The 19,305-nt window shown below is 42.5% G+C and overlaps 1 protein-coding gene across 3 annotated transcripts; it reads left to right on the top strand.

Annotated features, from left to right (window-relative positions):
• Window positions 1-80: 80 nt before the first annotated feature.
• On the top strand, window positions 81-17,681 carry fgfr4 (fibroblast growth factor receptor 4). 3 transcript variants are annotated; one of them, XM_086309326.1, is made up of 21 exons: window positions 81-787; window positions 2,752-2,970; window positions 5,861-6,048; window positions 6,136-6,286; window positions 6,430-6,480; window positions 7,121-7,390; window positions 7,528-7,617; window positions 7,699-7,865; window positions 7,961-8,084; window positions 8,970-9,160; window positions 9,286-9,424; window positions 9,646-9,839; window positions 9,933-10,078; window positions 11,465-11,586; window positions 11,688-11,798; window positions 11,962-12,152; window positions 13,687-13,809; window positions 14,351-14,421; window positions 15,838-15,975; window positions 16,225-16,330; window positions 16,945-17,681. In XM_086309326.1, the coding sequence occupies exons 2-21, from the start codon at window positions 2,883-2,885 to the stop codon at window positions 17,119-17,121; spliced, it is 2,838 nt and encodes a 945-aa protein (XP_086165452.1). In that variant the 5' UTR covers window positions 81-787; window positions 2,752-2,882; the 3' UTR covers window positions 17,122-17,681. The 3 variants fall into 3 exon arrangements, with proteins under 3 accessions (XP_086165452.1, XP_086165450.1, XP_086165451.1); XM_086309324.1 differs by having other exon boundaries at window positions 7,118-7,390; XM_086309325.1 differs by having other exon boundaries at window positions 2,749-2,970; window positions 7,118-7,390.
• Window positions 17,682-19,305: the final 1,624 nt, after the last annotated feature.

The following is a 19,305-nucleotide window of genomic DNA, read 5'->3' as shown; positions in this document are numbered from 1 at the left end:
TACCCCTCCCCTCTCTCACTCTCTCTCTCTCCCTTATCCTCTCCCCTCCTCTCTCCTCCTCCTGCTCCCCTGGCCGCTCTCAGACCATTGTTGTTGTGACTGCCGTCCAGAGAGCAGCAGGGTGCTGTACGAGGGCTGGTGTGCGAAGGTCGCAGTCGCTCGCTCCTCTCTCTCTCAGCAGTTGAACGAAACAGGACTGTGGAGGGAGGCTGAGCCCCACATTTGATCAGCAGAGCTTATTGGGATAAACACACTGAGCAGTGGAACTTGAAGAAGCGCTGCGTAAAGACGCGCGTATCCAAAACGGTGTTGTAGTGTAACCAAGAAGGGACTCTGAACTACGGGGCACGGGTTTTTTTTGTTTGTTTTTGTTTTGTACCCGTCTCTATAAATCGGATCATTTTCAGCATTTTCATACAACTCTTACTCGTAAGTTCCTCGCTCCCTGACTGTTTTTCTTTATCTCCGTGGATTTAGCCTTCTGAGCGGCAGCCTGCAGTGGACTTTGCCCCGGGGATCGCAACGCTTTCCCCCGGGTCACTGGAAGAGCCCGACAGCTGTCGTTCGTGTAACAGGCCACTGTTTTTTGATGGATTTAAGGCTCAGCTTCGATTTTAGTCGGATACACATAAGCTGAAACACGCTCACAGACTGATTTTTGGGAAGGATACACCGGGAAAAGTGGCTCTCCAAATGAGGATTTCAATATTCGCTCGGATCAACCGGGACAAGGAGTGATTTCCACACCGGTGCCAATTATCACTGCGAGGACAGACCCAAAGCAAAGGTGGGTGAAAACAGACAGAGACAGCTGGAGCTTCTTTGAGTTTCATTCATTTTTGTCCTATCAGCAGGCACGGCGGACCGGGGGCTAGATTACCAGAGAGTTATAGAGCATATAATGCCACCATCCATCATGAAAAAAACCGAATAGGACTGATAGAACACACAGTGTAATTTCACCCACCAACGAGTTAATTTTAAGTTAATCGGGGGGTTTAGAGACGAAAGATTTATAATTTTATGTGTGTTTCCCAATGAAAGCAAAACAGATCAATTAGTAGACACTGAACTTTCCACTTGTCAGGAGAAAAGATTGTTTATATCGCCCAAAGCGGAGTTTGAACTTCATCAGACCACAAGTGCCATTAACGTGTGAAAGAAAGATTGATCATCCTTTTTAACATTTAATTAAAGTATTTTTCAGGAACATTATCTAAACACTATCAGCTCCTTTATTCTGCAGATCAAAGTTTTTGACTGAGGGGGGGGGCTCACGTGCGGGCTCCAAAATTACAAACTTCTAGGTTTAACTGTGAAACAAACAACGATTCTCATTCGTCGGTTCTTGAGTTGATTGTAAACTACACGCACGGTGTGACATTAATACAGCTCTTGGGTGCTTTATTGAGCGTGGATTATGGTACTGAAATATAAAAGTACAATACAGCAGAAGTGTTTTGGCTCCAGCTGAATACGGGAAGGCTGCGTGCCAGCGGAATTAGCAGCAGCAGGAGAAAAATGTTTTCCAGTCCTTAATTGAGAAAGAATACGTTTCATTCAGCAAGCTGGTTCTTTAAACAGTGTGTGTATGTGTTCGTGCGTACGTATCTGTGTGTGTGTGGGCGCGGCCTGCCTACATGGAGCGCACGCACCAGGATCTGGCGCCTGTGCTCAGTTTGCTGTGCTTGCAGCAGAAAAAAGAAAACCAGTGTATTATTCCTTTAGCGTTCCTACAGACTGTCAGTTTACTGTTTGTCCGCATTCAGATGCTTAGACCGCTTTAATAACCTCTGTACTTCAATATCACTTTCTATGCGAGTCAAAATGTTTGAAACAGGTTTATCGATCATTCCTAACGTATAACAACATCTGGAGGTAAAACTCACAGCTAACAATACTGTGAAAATTATTTTGAGCTGAAAAATAGTTGCAATTGTTTATTTGAGTTGAAACTTCAGTTCATAAAGTGAAAGTCAATATTATTAATTCATTAGTAATCAACTTTCTGCTTTTTCTGTTTCCCCCCATTATTTCTGAGGAGTTGCTGCTTTTCATTGACTTCTTTAATAGTAAGCTGGATATCACTGTGGTTCTGGACTGTTTGTTAGATTAAAAAAAACATTTCAAGGCACCATAGCATTTTATAGATTCACAGATTAAGTAGGGAAAATACAATGACCAATCATAAAACTGCCTTTGTAGCTGGCCCTGTTACCAGATCTGGGTCTAGGTAAGAACACCAGTGCATTTCAGATTTTGAAAACCCACTACCATCACCCATTTCACTGTTTTCCTCCTGTCTTTGGGTTTCCACCTCCTGAACCTGAAGTCTCATCAACTTTTAGTCCAATCTCTCTGCTGCTCCTTCAGATTCTGTAGCTTCCTGGCAAGTTTCAAGTGTTTTCCTAGTAAGGGCCCATTATCCCGGGACAGACCAAGCACCATCCACTGACAAACAACAGGCAGTAACAGCCCTGCTCCTTATTCATCACGCAGGAGAGCCTGGACAATGTGAGGCATACGAGTGAGACAGATAGCAGGACATCTGGTTAAGAATACAGCTGCTCACAGTCAATACAGGCTCTCTCTTTAGCTATTTGGCCTGACAATTGTTTGTGTTTTTGCCATCTGGCTTAAAAGTGAACAGAAAAGTTTGTGTCTTTAGCTGCTCCCCTGCTAGATCTCCTCAGAGAATCAGGTTTCTGATCAGCAGATAACTGTCTGCCATGTGTTTGTTTTTCCCAGCAGGCTCCACGTTTACAGACTTTGGGGGTCTCTGAAGTTGCCAATGCCAGCGAGTGGAGTGTGAGGCCCGGAATAGGCTTCCAACGTTTAATTTTCCCTTTTAGCCCACAAAACACGCACGTCACCCACAGAAGATGATGCGGGTCTGCTTGTTCTGTATTCTGCTGCTCTGTTTGGTGGTCAGAGTCACGGCCAGAACCACCGATGGCTTAAGAATAAAAGGTAAGTCAGGAAATTCTGCTCTGATATCACACAGTTAGTATTAACTTGATCACTTGGGGTTTGTCTTTGCATAAACCTTAGATAAGCATATGGCTGGGGGGGGGGGGGGGGGGGGTTGATCACAGCCAGATAGCAGGTCTCATTTTTATTCATCTGTTGACTAGGAGTGAAGCTGCTTTAAATTCTTAAAAATATGTTATGTATCTGGAATTGTGTGGACCAGTCCACCTTCCCTCCTTAGAAAGTTTAGTCCAGAGGGAGGCAGGGTGACAGAAAAATGATTACGAGAGCTTGTAGGCGAGAGTCAGAAAGAGCGAAGAAGTCGGAAGCTCTCAGCGTTTGTAAACGGCGCTACCCGATCTGTCCGGGGCCCTGAGGCACGGAAGTGTAAATCTGCCTGGCTGCCTGCCAGCTGTAGAGGATGGGGGGGGGGTGGCAGGGCCTTCTCACTGATGCTTTATAAACAGAAGCCAATGCAGTGCACCAGGCACTGTTAGTTTAAGGTGCCATTAAAATGTTTCTACTGAGGTAAGCCACAATCAGCCTTTTATACAGCCAGCTTTCAAAAACGAAACTATTATGTGTGATAATAATTTTATCTTCTGCTGCAAAATAAACTGGCTTAATACTTAAGATTAGAGGACTTTGGGGTGACATTCTTTTTGAGGATGTGTGTAGATTGATGAAAGTCGAGGTGGATGGTTGTCCCTGAGGCACAGAGAACAGAAGCCGTCTCTGTGGCTCCAGTTTAGACTGCAGGGCTGTCGAGGCCAGCCGGGACTTGTTGTTCCGACGACAGTGTGCAAGAGGGGGCTTCAAAAAAAGCCCCTCAAGAGATGTGAGTAAATAGTCAAACAGTTATAAAAGCAGTTAGATTTTAATAGCATGCACCGGATATCAGGGTTTGTATTTTACATGCATAAATTGTCTGCACCAGTTCATGTACTGGTGCTTTGATTGATGGTCACCATAATGTCCAAAGTCAAGAAAAACAAGAGCTGTAAAAGCAGCAACTGGCCTTGAAACAGTGACCGGCATTTTCCTAACTTCTGGTATATAATAGAATCTACACCTTCCAAGCTGCCAACTTTATTTATTTATCCAAACTAAATCTTGTAGTAGGCTATAAACAAACTTTAACTAAGCTTTTAATAATCACCTGAAACAATTCTGTGGGTATTTTATGTTCAGTTACTAATTTGAAACCCGCTCCGAGCGCATGTCAAATATAATTATATATCTAATGTTGCTAATTGTATGCTGCAGCAAAAGGAAAACTCATTTTCAGTCCAGATTTTTTTCCCTGCTACATCATTAGATTATATAAAAGTCTAAGTTAAGATTTTTGTCTATAAACTCTGTACTTGACTGTAAATCACCAAAAATAAAACATAAGACATAATTCAACCACACATGTCACAGATTAGAGGATGACTGGATGATCAATTTTGTTTAAAAATAAAATGTGTATATATATATATATATATATCAAATGTCTATGAAATGGAAATGCAGCAGTTGTTAGCGACATTAATTTTATACATCATAAGAAGTAGCTATAATGCAGCTTTTGTATAAAATAATGCTGAATGCATACTTCCTGTGGTGGCGTATGCTACATGCATGTGTGCCCCCAAACCATTATAGCTTTGTAATTATAAGTGGGAGCTGCAAACTGACAATGTAATGAATTCCAGCAATTTTCCTTGAAGGTTAATCAGAAACTGGATAATTCTGGGAAGTTCTTTAGCCTGCTGGAAGTAAACCTAATTGGATAAAAGTACATATTTGAGGGCTCTGCTGCTGTACGTTCCTGCATTGGGCCACAAATGCCTCTTCATTGTACCATATGAGGCTCTGCTGCCAGCCCGGCCGGCCGGCCGACCGGCTGGCTGGCTGGCTGGCTCGCACCAGCTGAGCAGGTTTGTTTGTGTTGTGTTGTGTTTTGTTTGCCCCCTTGCCTCTGGGTGGCAATTCACACTCTGCTGCGAGTTCATCTCTGGGGCACCGTCGCTGTCTCTGCAAGTTCATTAGCGTGGGTATAGTGTGTGTGCTTCAGCTCTCTGATTTACAGGTTTTTTTCCTAACTTTTTTTTAACTAGATAAAATTGTGACTTGTTGGGATTTCACGTTTCTGACTCCCTGTAAACAAACGAAGTGTTGAGTTTGTTTGCCTCCAAGGTGTTTCTTTCATTTGCTTTTGACCAACTGCCATTTCTCATTTTCCACTCAGAAGGTAGTGACTGTATATTTGTTCCTGAAAGGATTACCTGCGTGTACTCTGGTGTTTGGAAAAAGAGATAGCACTTCACTCCGACAGGGAAACAGATTGCCTTTCACTAAGCGCTCGCAGGAAGCAATCAGACAGAAAATTGCCCTGGAAAATTGCTCGTTCTGAGTGACTGAGCAGAAAGCGAGGTCCCTAGCCAGGGCGCACATATGCTCCAGCAAGTGAGTGGGTGAGTGACCCACTGAATGGATGGCACTGTAGCTGAGGGTGACACCATAGTGGCTGGGTTATCAGGGCACTCTATCACCGGTTCCTGGTAGCATTAAATGTCTGTGGTTGTTTAGGAACATGGTGTGCTTCTGTTGCCGGACCTTTCAGAGGTAAAATGAAACCGCCAGGATGTGTTTTGACAATTTTTGCCTTGTTCACTTGGTTATTGAGACTACGACGACTTGTAGCAGTTTACTGATTCCTTTATTCTGCAAAATAGCTGTACTGTGAAGCCTGAAATAGGTTCAAGATTGAGAGAAAGAGTAAATAAGGAGGCTGTCACTGATCTGAAATATAACAATGAAACAAATCTCAATAACAGGAAAAAGATATGACTGATCATCTGTCTTTTCTGAGTTTCTCTCCTCCATCTCCACATTTGGTTTCCAGATCTTCGGGTCACTAGGCCTCTGATAGTTCCAGGTTACCCAGAAAACACCACAGCAGTGGTTGGTGGTCAGGCAAAGTTGATGTGTAAAGTCCACAGACCAGGAAGCACAAAGGTGCAGTGGCTGAAGGTGAATGTCAGCGAACCAGGTCAGAACCAGGGAGGACCCCCTGGCCTCAGGGCTCTGACGGTGAGAACAGATCTGCTAACGTCAGCAGTTTTATTGTCCTCTGCACTGTGTTCTCTTCTCATCACTCTAAAATAATCTGTCACGCAGCCCCTGCAGAACATATCATCCAAGGTGAATACTCTCCATCTGTCCAACATCACTTTGGAGGATGCTGGCGAGTACATCTGCATGGCTGAGAACACCCATGCGGGACAGACAGTGCAGGCCATGCAGTCAGCATGGCTGGAGGTCCTGCCTGGTAAGGCAGACTTATCATTATATGAATATTTCGGATTTATAGGCATATGATTTTTTTATGTTGTTTAGATAGAAATGCTTAGTGTCAATTTTTAACATCCCACATCTTTACTTTTTTTAAATGACAACTTTTCCCTTTCACAGGGATTATCATTTCCCAAACTGAGGACATGCCTGCTACTAAAATCCCCTCAGGTAACCTCACTCTGGAGCTTTTACACTTAGAGCTTTTTAAAAATAAATAAAATCTATTTGGGTGTGAGAAGTGAAAGTATACATTTACCATACAGTGGTATGTTTGCCAACCGTGAGAGCTCTAAACTTGGCATCCACCTCCACAGATTTTGCTTCTCTTTGGTCTCTTAGATCATTAGTGAGCCTTTACCACCCCTTATATTCACTCTGCGACCGCTGTCACATTGCGACATGTTCATCAGCTTCAGTCTCCCTTCCTTCTTGTTTCTTTTCTTTGCTTCTTTTTGAGGGAGTTTGCAGAGCTAGCCAGATCGCTCTCAGTCTCATAACAATTCACAGGGGAACAAAAAGATGAAGAGGGGAAGGGGGAGTGGAGGTGGCTCGGGTCAGTAAGGCCCTGTCTCCATGGCAATGTCATTGTGCTTGTGTGTATGTGGGGACTGGAGATAATGGAGTTTGAGGAGCTGAAGGTCATAACTGAAGGAATAGCGATTAGACTGGGCTCTGTGGTAGATAATCAGAGCTACCAAAGAAATAAAGAGAAGGAGAAGGAGAGCTCGAAAAGGGTGTTCAGACTGATCATAAAAACTTGAGAAGAGCCTTCAGCACCGCAAGCTAATACCATGCCTGCTTTTAGCAGATGTTCTCGAGGACTTGAGTGAGGACACCACAGAGCATCTCCTGTTAGAGCCAGGCAACGTCCTAAAACTGCGCTGTGACATGAGCACCCGGCCCGGCATGGCTGTAAACTGGTACAAGGAGGGTGCACGTGTTCTGCCCACACCCCGGATCCAGATGCGAGGCGCCATCATGGAAATCACAGACGTAACATATGAAGATTCAGGTGTTTATGTTTGTGTTCTCCGGGGATCCAAAGAGCCTGTGAGGAACTTCACTATCACTGTGGCAGGTAAGAGCACCCGCAGTGCAGTTTTGATGCTTTACTGGATTTTTTTTATATATAAAGTCACTGGTTTTAAAAAAAAGCTTTTAAGTAATGAGGATTAGAGGCAGCCGTAAATGGTTTTTGACATGTCTTCGTCTCAGACTCGCTGGGATCTGGGGACGACGATGAGGACAACGACTTGGAGGATTCTTCAGCTGAGATTGAAAATGACCAAGTTTACTTCTACAGAGGTAAAATTGCTGTTTATTTAGCAGCTGCATTTCTTGAATTTTGTGCTTTAACGGCTTATTTGCGGTTCTTTGTCTGTGCAGGACCGTATTGGACACATCCCCAGCGTATGGAGAAGAAACTCTATGCTGTTCCTGCAGGAAACACAGTGAAGTTTCGTTGTCCAGCTATGGGTAGCCCCATGCCGAGCATCCGCTGGCTCAAAAATGGACGCGAATTTAGAGGAGAGCATCGCATTGGAGGCATCAAGGTGACGAAGGTTTCAGTTTGTCATCTCGTGCGACATAAACAGATTGTGTTTTTATTTGCTCTCTTATTCATATCATTTTGTACTTTGTCTGCCAGCTACGACACCAGCACTGGAGCCTGGTGATGGAAAGTGTTGTGCCCTCAGACAGAGGAAACTATACCTGTGTGGTAGAGAACAAGTATGGCTCCATCAGTCACAGCTATGTTCTTGATGTTCTGGGTAAGACATGAAAGATCATGCTTCTCATATTTAATGTTCATATTTAAAAAGTAAAATAAACAAAAAAGCATATCTTGTGACATCTAGAGTGAAGAACACAACCCTTACACGAGTAAGCACTAAACTAAAGCCATAAATAACAGAAAATCTTTATTGGTTGGATTATACAATCTGGCTGAAAAGCATTGGTCAGCACAAAAAAGCAGAATTCCTTCAAATTTAAGGCTCCAGTCTGAGAGAGGAGATAACTGAGCGAGTGAGCAAATGGTGACAGGGGTGCCTGGTGTCAGGCTGCGGCGGGCAGGATGTGGATGGTCAGACTTCCACTCCAGTTTTCTACCTGACTTGTGACAAGAGATCGAGCAGTGCTGCGGTTTGTTTGTTCGTTTGTTCGCTATCTCTCCACCGCAGGGTCAGTTTCCGTCCCTGCTGACAGGGGGAAAAGACTAACGAGGCAGCTAACAAGATCAGAGAGAGAGAGTGACCACAGATCAAAGAGACTAGCGGCAAATAGGCATGCTAATGGAACCAATTTTCATTCCAAAATGACATTTCCTGGTCTTTTGCCAGCATAGAAACATATTGAGGGTGACAATGACAATTGCTGGCTATTTTAAGGAGCTTATTTGCAAAGCATGCATTTTTGTGGGCTTTAAATGACTAAATAAATGAATGTCTTTAAGAGGCAGTCAGGTGATTACCCATTACCTGCCTAAAACTTCATACATGCTTAACAGATAAATTAACCTTTGTCTCCATATGCTCTGCTGTTTATTTGAGATGAGAAAAGGCATTGAGTGGTTTCTCTTGATCTTTGAACAATTTTTCAGTCTGAATCTTTGCTCCCTTTGCTTACCTCTTCCGTGTGATTTCCTCCAAAAACAGAGCGTTCACCCCACAGGCCGATCCTGCAGGCAGGTTTGCCAGCCAACACCACAGCAGTGGTAGGCAGTGATGTCCAGTTCCACTGCAAGGTCTACAGTGACGCCCAACCTCACATTCAGTGGCTCAAGCACATCGAAAGGAACGGCAGACGCTATGGTCCTGACGGGACCCCCTACGTTCAGGTCCTCAAGGTTGGTAATACAACGAGATGCTATCCTTTCACGTGTTGTTAACAGCAACTCCTCTGGTAGCTTCCAAACCTAACTTCTTCCTAGCTCTCTTATCATGCCCCATCATTGCATTTTGTGTCATGCAGACTGGCAGTCTGAACATGTCCGAGGTGGAGGTCCTCTACCTGTCCAAAGTTACCATGGAGGATGCTGGAGAGTACACCTGTCTGGCTGGAAATTCAATTGGCTATGCCCACCAGTCTGCCTGGCTCACTGTCATTTCAGGTAAGAACGAAGCAACGTAACTATATAAAAAAAGTCACTCTACACTACTTTGCATGGTCTTTTCAAAATATTTTAGCATTGCTTTGGTCAGCTAATCATTGATATATAGCACTTTTTCCATCAAATACTCCACAAACCTTCAACTAATCATTTCTTGTTTTGAGTTCCCTCTCCTATTGAATTAAATTTTTTTCCTCTAATTTTTCGTCTTGTACCTGCAGAGGAAGAAGCAGCAGATGCTATGGAAACAATGGAGACCAAATATAGTGACATAATTATCTATGCTTGTGGATTCCTGGCTCTGATCATGGCCATTGTCATCGTGGTGTTGTGCCGAATGCAGGTCAACCCCAGAAGGGAGCCATTTGATGCACTCCCAGTGCAGAAGCTTTCCAAGTTCCCTCTTCGCAGACAGGTATGTCTCATAACCTGCTATGACACAATGGATGATCCAACTGCATCTGAAGGCAAACCTCTTAAAACCTGACATCTTTATCTCTTTCTTCAGTACTCAGTGGAGTCCAACTCGTCAGGGAAGTCCAGCGCATCTCTGATGAGGGTGGCTCGCCTGTCTTCCAGCTGTTCACCAATGTTGGCTGGAGTCATGGAGTTTGAGTTGCCCTATGACCCAGACTGGGAGTTCCCCAGGGAGAAGTAAGTCATCTGTCATTATTTATTGAGCTGTAGATGATAATCAATCACAAATGCTTTGTATCATATATATATATATACAGTGTTGGGAAGGTTACTTTTAAAATGTATTCCATTACAGAATACAGAATACATGCCCCAAAATGTATTCTGTAACGTATTCCGTTACGTTACTCAATGACAGTAACGTATTCTGAATACTTTGGATTACTTAATATATTATCATGCTTTTTACAACAACGTGAATGTACTATTGCTGTGTGATTTATTACTATTACTGAAGGTCCGCGACTCCGAGCTGTAGTAAAGGGACCTCTGACTAAAACGGCGGGGTCCCTGTCGGCTCGTAGCCGAAAAATAGCTTTACTTTGTTGTGTGGGTCAACTTTTCTTGCGAGAGACAGAGAGAGGCGTTGAAAGACTGCTCCAACGGAACTTATTGTTTTCGGAGGAAAACTCGAACACGGTGTACAGTCGAGTCTTAATAGCTTACTTACAACTGGGCTCGTCAGGCACTCTTCTTGGCTGAAGTGGTTATTATTATATTTAGATGCTTCCAGCTCCCGTTTTTCCTCGATGACAACTCGTACCTTTCCACTCCCCTTTTTCTCCCTCCTCGCGCTCACAGACCCATAACGTGTATGGCAGTCCATTCTCCCTGCAACACGGACTACACTGCCCATGATGCTACATTCTGTAGAGCTATGCTTGTAGCATTCTGCCTGTTAGCTTAGCACAACAACAACAACAACAACAACGAAAAGGCGCTCTCTCACCCAGGAAACACACAGTCGCAGAGAGAGAGAGCGTCGCCCTGTAACCATGGCAACCGTAGCGCTGCCGCCTGGAACAACAGAACGTAGCTGTCAAACAAAACCCAAACAGTCCTGACCCGCGACAAAATGAAACAGGAAAGTACCGCAGTGTAATCCATTTATTTCAACAAAGTAACTGTACTCTGAATACCACCTTTTTAAACGGTAACTGTAACGGAATACAGTTACTCATATTTTGTATTTTAAATACGTAACGGCGGTACATGTATTCCGTTACTCCCCAACACTGTGTGTGTGTGTATATATATATATATATATATATATATATATATATATATATAAATAATCTGAACTGTTAAGTCTCAACAACATTTAAAGCGTCTGCTCCTTGCTAAAAGTATTTCTTCACTGAGTTTAGTTTGGCTGCCGGGATCTGTACTCATTTAAACATTGTAGCGCTCGCATCATGTGTGAACCAAAAAAGAAACAAGCCCGCAAGACATTTTTGGCTCCATCAAACCTATAGTTTTAGAAACCGGAGCTTCAAATTATGGATTTGTACAGTTTTCTTTTGGACATACTTATTTTCGCTAAGACTCCCTTTCTCTTTCTAGTCTAACATTGGGTAAACCTCTAGGAGAAGGCTGCTTTGGTCAGGTGGTCAGAGCTGAAGCCTACGGCATCAACAAGGACTGTCCAGAACAAGCCACTACTGTAGCAGTCAAGATGCTCAAAGGTAAGAAAGGAATACTACCAGCGAAATAATTCCTGAGATTAACTTGGCAGATCTTACTTATAACAGCATGTCAACTAAATAAAACTACATGTCTCTCTCAGATGACGCCACAGACAAAGATCTGGCAGACCTCATCTCAGAGATGGAGTTGATGAAGGTGATGGACAAGCACAAGAACATTATCAACCTGCTGGGAGTCTGTACACAGGATGGTGAGTGTCTAACCTTTATTTTGGATAAGAACCAACACATTTCCTCATTTTCCTCCCAAGTCATTTTGTTATCATTAATCTAATGAAGATCTGCCTGATTTAGGGATTGTTTCAGCTGTGGTGGTTGCAGCCCTTCATCCTGTTTTTGCTTGCCCCCACCCAGGCCCTCTGTATGTGCTGGTGGAGTATGCTTCCAAAGGAAGTCTGAGGGAGTACCTGCGAGCCCGACGACCTCCAGGCATGGATTACACCTTTGATGTGACTAAGGTGCCTGAAGAGCAGCTCACCTTTAAAGACCTGCTGTCCTGTGCCTACCAGGTGGCTAGAGGGATGGAGTACCTGGCCTCTAAAAGAGTAAGCTCTCTATAAAGAGTTGAAATGTACTAGAAGTAGTAACTATAGCTTATTTCTTTTGTAGTTCTGGATTTTTTCCCCAACTTTTCAGTAATATTTCTACTGGCTGTTTGTTTAGGTTTCTAAAAAAAAACATTTGTTCACCTTAAAGTAGAAACTTTCGTGACACTAACCAGATTAGTATCACAAGTACAGCAACAGTAGGAACGCAAAGTAACGATATGCAAAGATATGCTAATACAGACATATTAGTTAAACAATACAAGCAGTCATAGTCCGGGAGAAAACAGACTTCCCTCAAAATGTGATTGAAAATCCAGTTTAGCTGTACTGGAACATCTTTTTTTATGAGACAGGGCCAACTGATGTGTATCCATATTGATCCATCTATTTTCCTAACCCCTGATAACCTGGACAGGTTGCCTGTCTATTGGAGTGTGTCTGAATCCCCACAGAGTAATGCAGACATAAAATGAGGGCATGAGGGCAGAACTAAACTTCTTTAGGTCTTCAGAGTTATATATGCCCCAAAGAGGCTGTAATATAAGAAATGTGGTTTTGATTGAAAGGATCAGGTTCCTTCATGTAATTCATCGTATTTTGGGACTTGGCCTTCAAATTGATTAGTCTGGTTGAGGCAGCACCAGCTGTTCTTCCTCTCTTTGTCCTTCCTGTCGGTTCTCCTTTTTCTACCCCCATCCACATGTTTCTTGTCCTTTCAATTTCCCAGCATGCACCATGTTTGCGTGCTTCATATCAACATGTCTCCTTGTCTGCCAGTCACTTTCCCAGACAGGCATTCCTCAGCAGAGAGCTGCTGCAGCTTCAGTCCTGTTTACTCTTCTCCATCCATCTGTCCGTCCTTTCATTGCATGGCTTTGTCCTTTTTAGCGCTGCCATAAATCTGTTAGCAAACAGGCCGGCAGAGCCTTCGTCTGGGTGTAGGCATCAGGTTTCTGGCTATAAGGCCTCCGAAGAATGCAGGAGCCTGAATCTAACCCTCCATTATGGGGAGACCCACAAACCAAGACTGGCTCATTTCGCACGTCCCCACAAATCCCACGTCTATTTCAAATGAAAACCAAAATAAACTTAATGACATCCATTCAATGTGGGCAAACACTGCTTTCTTTTTTCCTCGCAAAGGGTTGTTTTTCTTAAAACTCCAGGATTTCTATATAAAGACATTATATTTTTGTGGACCTCACCAAACTGAGGCACCGTGTGTTGATTTTAGGCTCCCGCGTCTTTTAACTTTTTGGGAAATCTGCAGTCAGTCATTTTTACCTCCCCTACCTCAGCATTTTCAGACAGGGAAATGTCACGCCACAAATCTGAGAGCTTGTCATGCATTGGGAGAAATAAGTCGTACAGTTATCTAAAAATCAAAAGAAACATGCAATATATTTAGAAACTATATATATATTGTGTGTGTGTGTTTTTTTTTATCCAAATTTTTAAAATCTGTTTATTTAATCTGGAGACTCAACAGCTCGTGTTGGGAATTTTTCATCCCCTTCTTTTCTCTTTGCAGTGCATCCACAGAGATTTGGCAGCCAGGAATGTTCTGGTGACCGAGGACAATGTGATGAAGATTGCTGACTTTGGCCTGGCCAGAGGAGTCCACCAGATTGACTACTACAAGAAAACCACCAATGTGAGTAACATTTCTAAGGAGCATTTGTTTTAGGAATTTGCGCCTCTAACACCCAGACTAGGGTGCAGCTAAGCTGTCGTTATTCTTTTAAATTTTCCAGCATAGCTAGCTAAAATATTGACATCTCAAATCAAGTTTCAAAGGAAAAATACTATTTTTAAGTGCCTCGATCTAATGTCTTTTTGCTCAGAAATACTACTGCAGTATTGTTAGCAATCAGTTTGTACAACCCTTTCCCGTTAGTACTGTACATGGTAGGTACATATATATCTACGGCTGCTTATAAACCTATCTGCCCCTTAGTCATTTTATTACTGACTGGTTTCCTTTACAGTTTTAATACTCCTGAAACCAGATGTTTGATGTTTTCCTCTGACTGGCAGCAGGCTTAATGGGACTTAATTAGAAAAGAGTTGATGAAGAGCGAGTAGGGGAAAGATCATATGAGAGACATGCAGGAGCATGGCGCAACTAACTAGGATGAGATTCTGGTTAAGTTTGGGTAGTGAGAGGCTCTAACGTGTTCGTGTCTGCTCTTCAGGGACGACTACCAGTGAAGTGGATGGCACCAGAAGCTTTGTTTGACAGAGTCTACACTCACCAGAGTGATGTGTAAGTTCAACTCATCACAGTAAAGTCTCAAAAATATCAGTGTTATACCTTCCTTCTCACATCTTGTCTAAACTTGTACTCAAACTCCTTGAAACCTTTTCTCCGTAAGGCTAACGAGTGATATCCAATGTTTTTACAGCAACATCAAGAAAACCTTTCATTTTCAAATGTGTTCAGTTAAAATCATTTTAGATCTGGACAACTAAATGGTAAATGCCCTGTATTTGTATAGCGCTTTACTTAGTCCCTATGGACCCCAAAGCGCTTTACATTACATTCAGTCATCCACCCATTCACACACTGGTGATGGCAAGCTACATTGTAGCCACAGCTGCCCTGGGGCGCACTGACAGAGGCGAGGCTGCCGGACATTGGCGCCACCGGGCCCTCTGACCACCACCAGTAGGCAACGGGTGAAGTGTCTTGCCCAAGGACACAAACTGCCAACTCTTGAGCCACGATCGCCCACAACTACAAGTTTCTTAGTTGTAGTTAGAACATTTTCTTTTTAATTATTAAAGTTTTAGCTTATTATTTATATGCCACTTTTAGCTGCTACTTTATTTATGATCTATAAGCAACCAATTTAACTGTATTCACTGTTAATTTAAAAATGTTGTTTGTACCTTTAGTCAGCCATTTCAACTGTTCATCTTTAAATACGTATTTTTAGCTAGTAATGTAACTGCTGGCAAAAATGTTAACTAAAGATTTTTTTATTTAAAAATGTAGTTAGCTACTGTGTCTTCACAGTTTATCATTATCTCTAGCTTTAGTGAGCTGTTTCAACTGCTTTTTTCTACTTTTAACTCCTCAGCATTATAGTGAGCCCACGGTATAGTGGCTAACCTGTTCACTTTACCTATGAAAGATCTCTACTTTGACTCTGGGAATAGGCACAAACTGGGCCTTTAGCAATTATTTTCCCAGGAACTGCCATCAACCTCCAGCAACATCTTGCAACAAGTTTGGGAATCTTTGTTTTTCCCTCAAGACAAGTTGCTGACAGGTAGCCATGGATCAGCCTCTAAGTATGTATGGCTGTGGCTTTATTCACTTGATCCTATATTGTCACCATAGCTGTCACAATTCACACATGTGGTTACTGCTCACGTGTCTGCAAAACCTCAATACCCCTATTGCCTATCCCAAGCCTGGATAAATTGGAGGGTTGTTTCAAAAAGGAATCTGGCATCAAATCTGCACCAAACAAAATGCGAAGATCCATCTGTGGCGAGCCCTTGGGAAATAAGGGAGCAGCCAAAACTAAATATATATTTAACTCTTCAGATGAGCCCAGTTGTTTAATAGTGGAGTTAATCTTTCTACTTATCCCATGGTTACTGCTGAACGAATCCAGTTGAGAACAATTGCTTCATACTAAAGAAATCACCGATGCGTCCTTTCTGTGTTCAGGTGGTCATTTGGTGTATTGATGTGGGAAATATTCACACTGGGCGGTTCACCGTACCCTGGTATCCCTGTTGAGGAACTTTTTAAGCTGCTGAAGGAAGGACATCGCATGGACAAACCATCAAACTGCACACACGAACTGTAAGCAAGCCCTCTTTTCTTTTTAAACTTTACTCTCAACATGCCTATCTATTCTAAGAAACATTGTAGCAGACAAGTAAAGAGCAGTAAATAAACTGGATCCACTAAAGCTACCACCAGTAACTACATATCTTTAGTGTAGCACATTTTTGTCCAGATCTTTTCTTTTCTAAAGAATGCAGTGGTAACATGTGCCCTATGGTAAATTATGTGGATTTTTAAACAATCCTTCTATTTTTTTTCCTGCAGCTATATGATGATGCGTGAATGCTGGCATGCTGTTCCCACCCAGAGACCAACCTTCAAACAGCTGGTTGAGGAACTGGACAGGGTGCTCCTGTCCATTTCTGACGAGGTAGGTTTCAAACATATATACCAATCTATCCACCTGTAAATGTTCCTGTGTTATGTGTAAGTCTGCTGTTGTACAATTTATCCTTCTGTTTACTTTATAAAACTCATGGTAGTCCTATAGGTTTCAGACTCATTCACAAACACACAGTAACGTCTGCAACCATAAAGATGTGTGCACACATTTTCATTGACACCAACAATCTGCAGCCCAGATGTTCAGCACGCAGACTGCTTGAGCTGAGCAGATTTCTGATCCTATAAACTCAAAGCAATAAACGCAAAATCAAACAGTGTTTGGCTGCTGAAATTGCAGCACTTTTTGTTATTCCTTTGCAGATGTGCCAGAAGTTAACATGTTTGATTTGTTTGCTTTTAGGTGTTCATGAGCTTAGATACATTCATAACAATCTTTAAAGCAACCAATCCAAAACCAGTCTGTGCTGACCTGGTGGTCCAAAACTATGATGAAAACAACTCTCCAAAATGTGTTCAATAGCAGTGTGATAGCCAGTCAAGTTCAATCTTTATTGATTTTTACTGAAAATTTTCAAAAACATTTAATTGTGCATTTCTCTAGAATTTCTTTTTATTAATTCAACTTCCTCTTCCCCTCAGTACTTGGATCTGTCAACGCCTTTTGAACAATACTCTCCTTCATGCGAGGACACATCCAGCTCCTGCTCCTCTGACAACGACTCAGTTTTTACCCATGATGCCTTATCCACCGACCCCTGCCTCTTGGGCTACCAGGACGTGCACTCTCGGATAGACACGAAGACGGCTCTTCGATAGGCGCACGAACACCACACACGTACAAACACAACACTACAGTTGGGAAACACTACTTTGGGCTTTTGAATGAAGTAACATCCTCTGGCTACCAAACTGAAGGACTGCTGCTCCTTTCTAAAGGTAAATTAAAGATTTATTCATGCGATGTTGTTCATTGGACCTCCACTATGGCATCCGACAAAGCCCTGGAATATAGATAGCATTTGTAAACACACGTACACACACAAATACATGCACAGCCACACACCTCTGCACATGGAGCACCAAGGACACTACGCTTGACACCAAGGTGGAGTTTTGAAGTGTTACATCATGGACAGAAGAAAGGAAGACAAACCAATCACGGTACTTTGGACTATCAGTTGTGGAACAGTGCCCAAGAACAGTTTTAGCTTTGGAGGCATAAAGCTCAACAGAAGTGACCCTGGTACTTGAAATGCCTTTAAGTGCTTTCTCTCTTTTAAGGCAGCAGACAAAGATCTCCTCCACAAACTCGACCCACAACCAGGGCTGGAAAACCTCGGTCATAAAGACATTTTGACAAAAACAAAAAAACAAAAGATTTATTTTGCTATGATAGAAGATAAGAAACTGATTGTTAAATATAAATCTGTTTATATAAGATTATATTACTTTTGTGTTGCTTATTTAAGGAGAAAACAGTCTTAAATCTCAGGATCTCTCATGCTAAGAAGTTGCTGTAGTGGCAGCAAAGTGCCTGAATCGATGATTTCCTGTGAATATATTAGAATATTAAACTATTGTTATGTACATATCAACAACAGAAAGACAATTGCCTTTTATAAATTATTCTGAATGACACAACAAGTGAAGGCTATTGGGGGCAAAAGAAGAGAGGAATTTAATCAAGTGCCAAACCTGTCATGTCATGGGCTATCTATTTCTTTCCAAAATACCAGCTTATTCATATTTATCTCCAACAGCATCCCTAAATCTAAAAAAGCAGATCTTATTTTGAATTATGACTGATTGACTGAGACATGAAAAATCCATTAACAATTAAAGCCTTAAGTGCTTTTGTGGCAAGAAAAAAAAATAGATAGCTTGGGCCTTTAAGCATGACCTCAGCTTGGGAAATTTGGGAACAAAGTCCGCCCCCCCCCTCCCAGAATTTTTCTTTTTGTTTTTAATCTCAAGTCGAAGACAAGGTTCAAAACCACAAGAAGACAGTTGAGATAAGTTTTGAACGTGTCTCAAAGAAGCAGAGGTTGCGAGTGTGGCTTGTTTACTCATACAAGCTACCACATGACCTTTGAGGCGACATTACGTGGTGCTCCTTTAACAACAGCTCTACTCTTACATGAATGCTCCGTGAAGGACAGTGTGTCCAGGGTGGGACTCGTTCTGAAAGGAGCACTGACGATTTTAGCATGAGGACTCTGTTGGGAGCTGGCCCAAGCCCAGTGTCACTGCTGAGCAGCATGGGGAGGGTGGGGGACACTGAATGTGAAAGCCTGTGTGATTGATTTCAAATAAGGGAGGAGGGGGAGGGACACCTATTGTCTCCGTGTAACCCTTCACCCAGCCAGATCTGTTGGCAATAGGTCCTCAGGTCCGCAGCCTGGCTGGACAATGAAAGCTTTGCAGGCTTAATGGGTGTGACTACAGACCAGAGGGAGTTTGGGGGTGGTGTTGTGGGCATAGCTTGGGCTTGTGTGCAAATGAAGAGGCTCTTATTATGGTAATATCTCCTCTTCTCTCCCTATCTTTATCCACAAAGCCTCCATCTTTTAAATTACAAATCTTAATTCAGATTTGCAGCCCCACCACTGCCACCAGGACCAGCTGTAGACAATTCCCCTGTGGGCTAAAATGCCAACTGATTCTCAACCCACCTCCTGGAGCTGACTGCAGACAAACCTAAACAATATTTGCATCGCCAGCCCAAAACCTTCATATCTTTAATATGTTCAAATAGAAAAAAGGAGGGTTTTACTTTAAAAAGATGCTGTAAATTCATCAATCATTTTATTGTCTTTGAAGAAAAACAACCATCTTGTCAGCAAAGGATTCATGTATGGCCTCTTCTCATGTTAAGCTATCGCTCAGCTTCTACGTCATTTTGAAAAGACGTTTTATCCACAGTGTTCAAAAAGCATTGATATTTTTACATTCCTGTTACCTGCTCTTCTCTCAAATACCAATTGTAAACAATCATGGCAT

This window comes from Aulonocara sp. 'chitande type north' Nkhata Bay, linkage group LG10 (genome assembly GCF_057382095.1).
Source record: "Aulonocara sp. 'chitande type north' Nkhata Bay isolate Kocher_YH1m ecotype deep benthic linkage group LG10, A_spYH_male_GT1.1, whole genome shotgun sequence".
Lineage (NCBI taxonomy): Eukaryota > Metazoa > Chordata > Actinopteri > Cichliformes > Cichlidae > Aulonocara > Aulonocara sp. 'chitande type north' Nkhata Bay.
This window is presented reverse-complemented; position numbering and strand designations above follow the sequence as displayed.

What these genes read in the sequence shown, in the direction of transcription:
- fgfr4 (XM_086309324.1), top strand. Translation starts at nt 2,883, where the DNA reads ATGATGCGGGTCTGCTTGTTCTGTATTCTGCTGCTCTGTTTGGTGGTC. An exon ending in CCAAGTTTACTTCTACAGAG is followed by an intron (nt 7,618 to 7,698) that starts GTAAAATTGCTG and finishes TTGTCTGTGCAG; the next exon opens with GACCGTATTGGACACATCCC. An exon ending in TACACTCACCAGAGTGATGT is followed by an intron (nt 14,422 to 15,837) that starts GTAAGTTCAACT and finishes TTCTGTGTTCAG; the next exon opens with GTGGTCATTTGGTGTATTGA.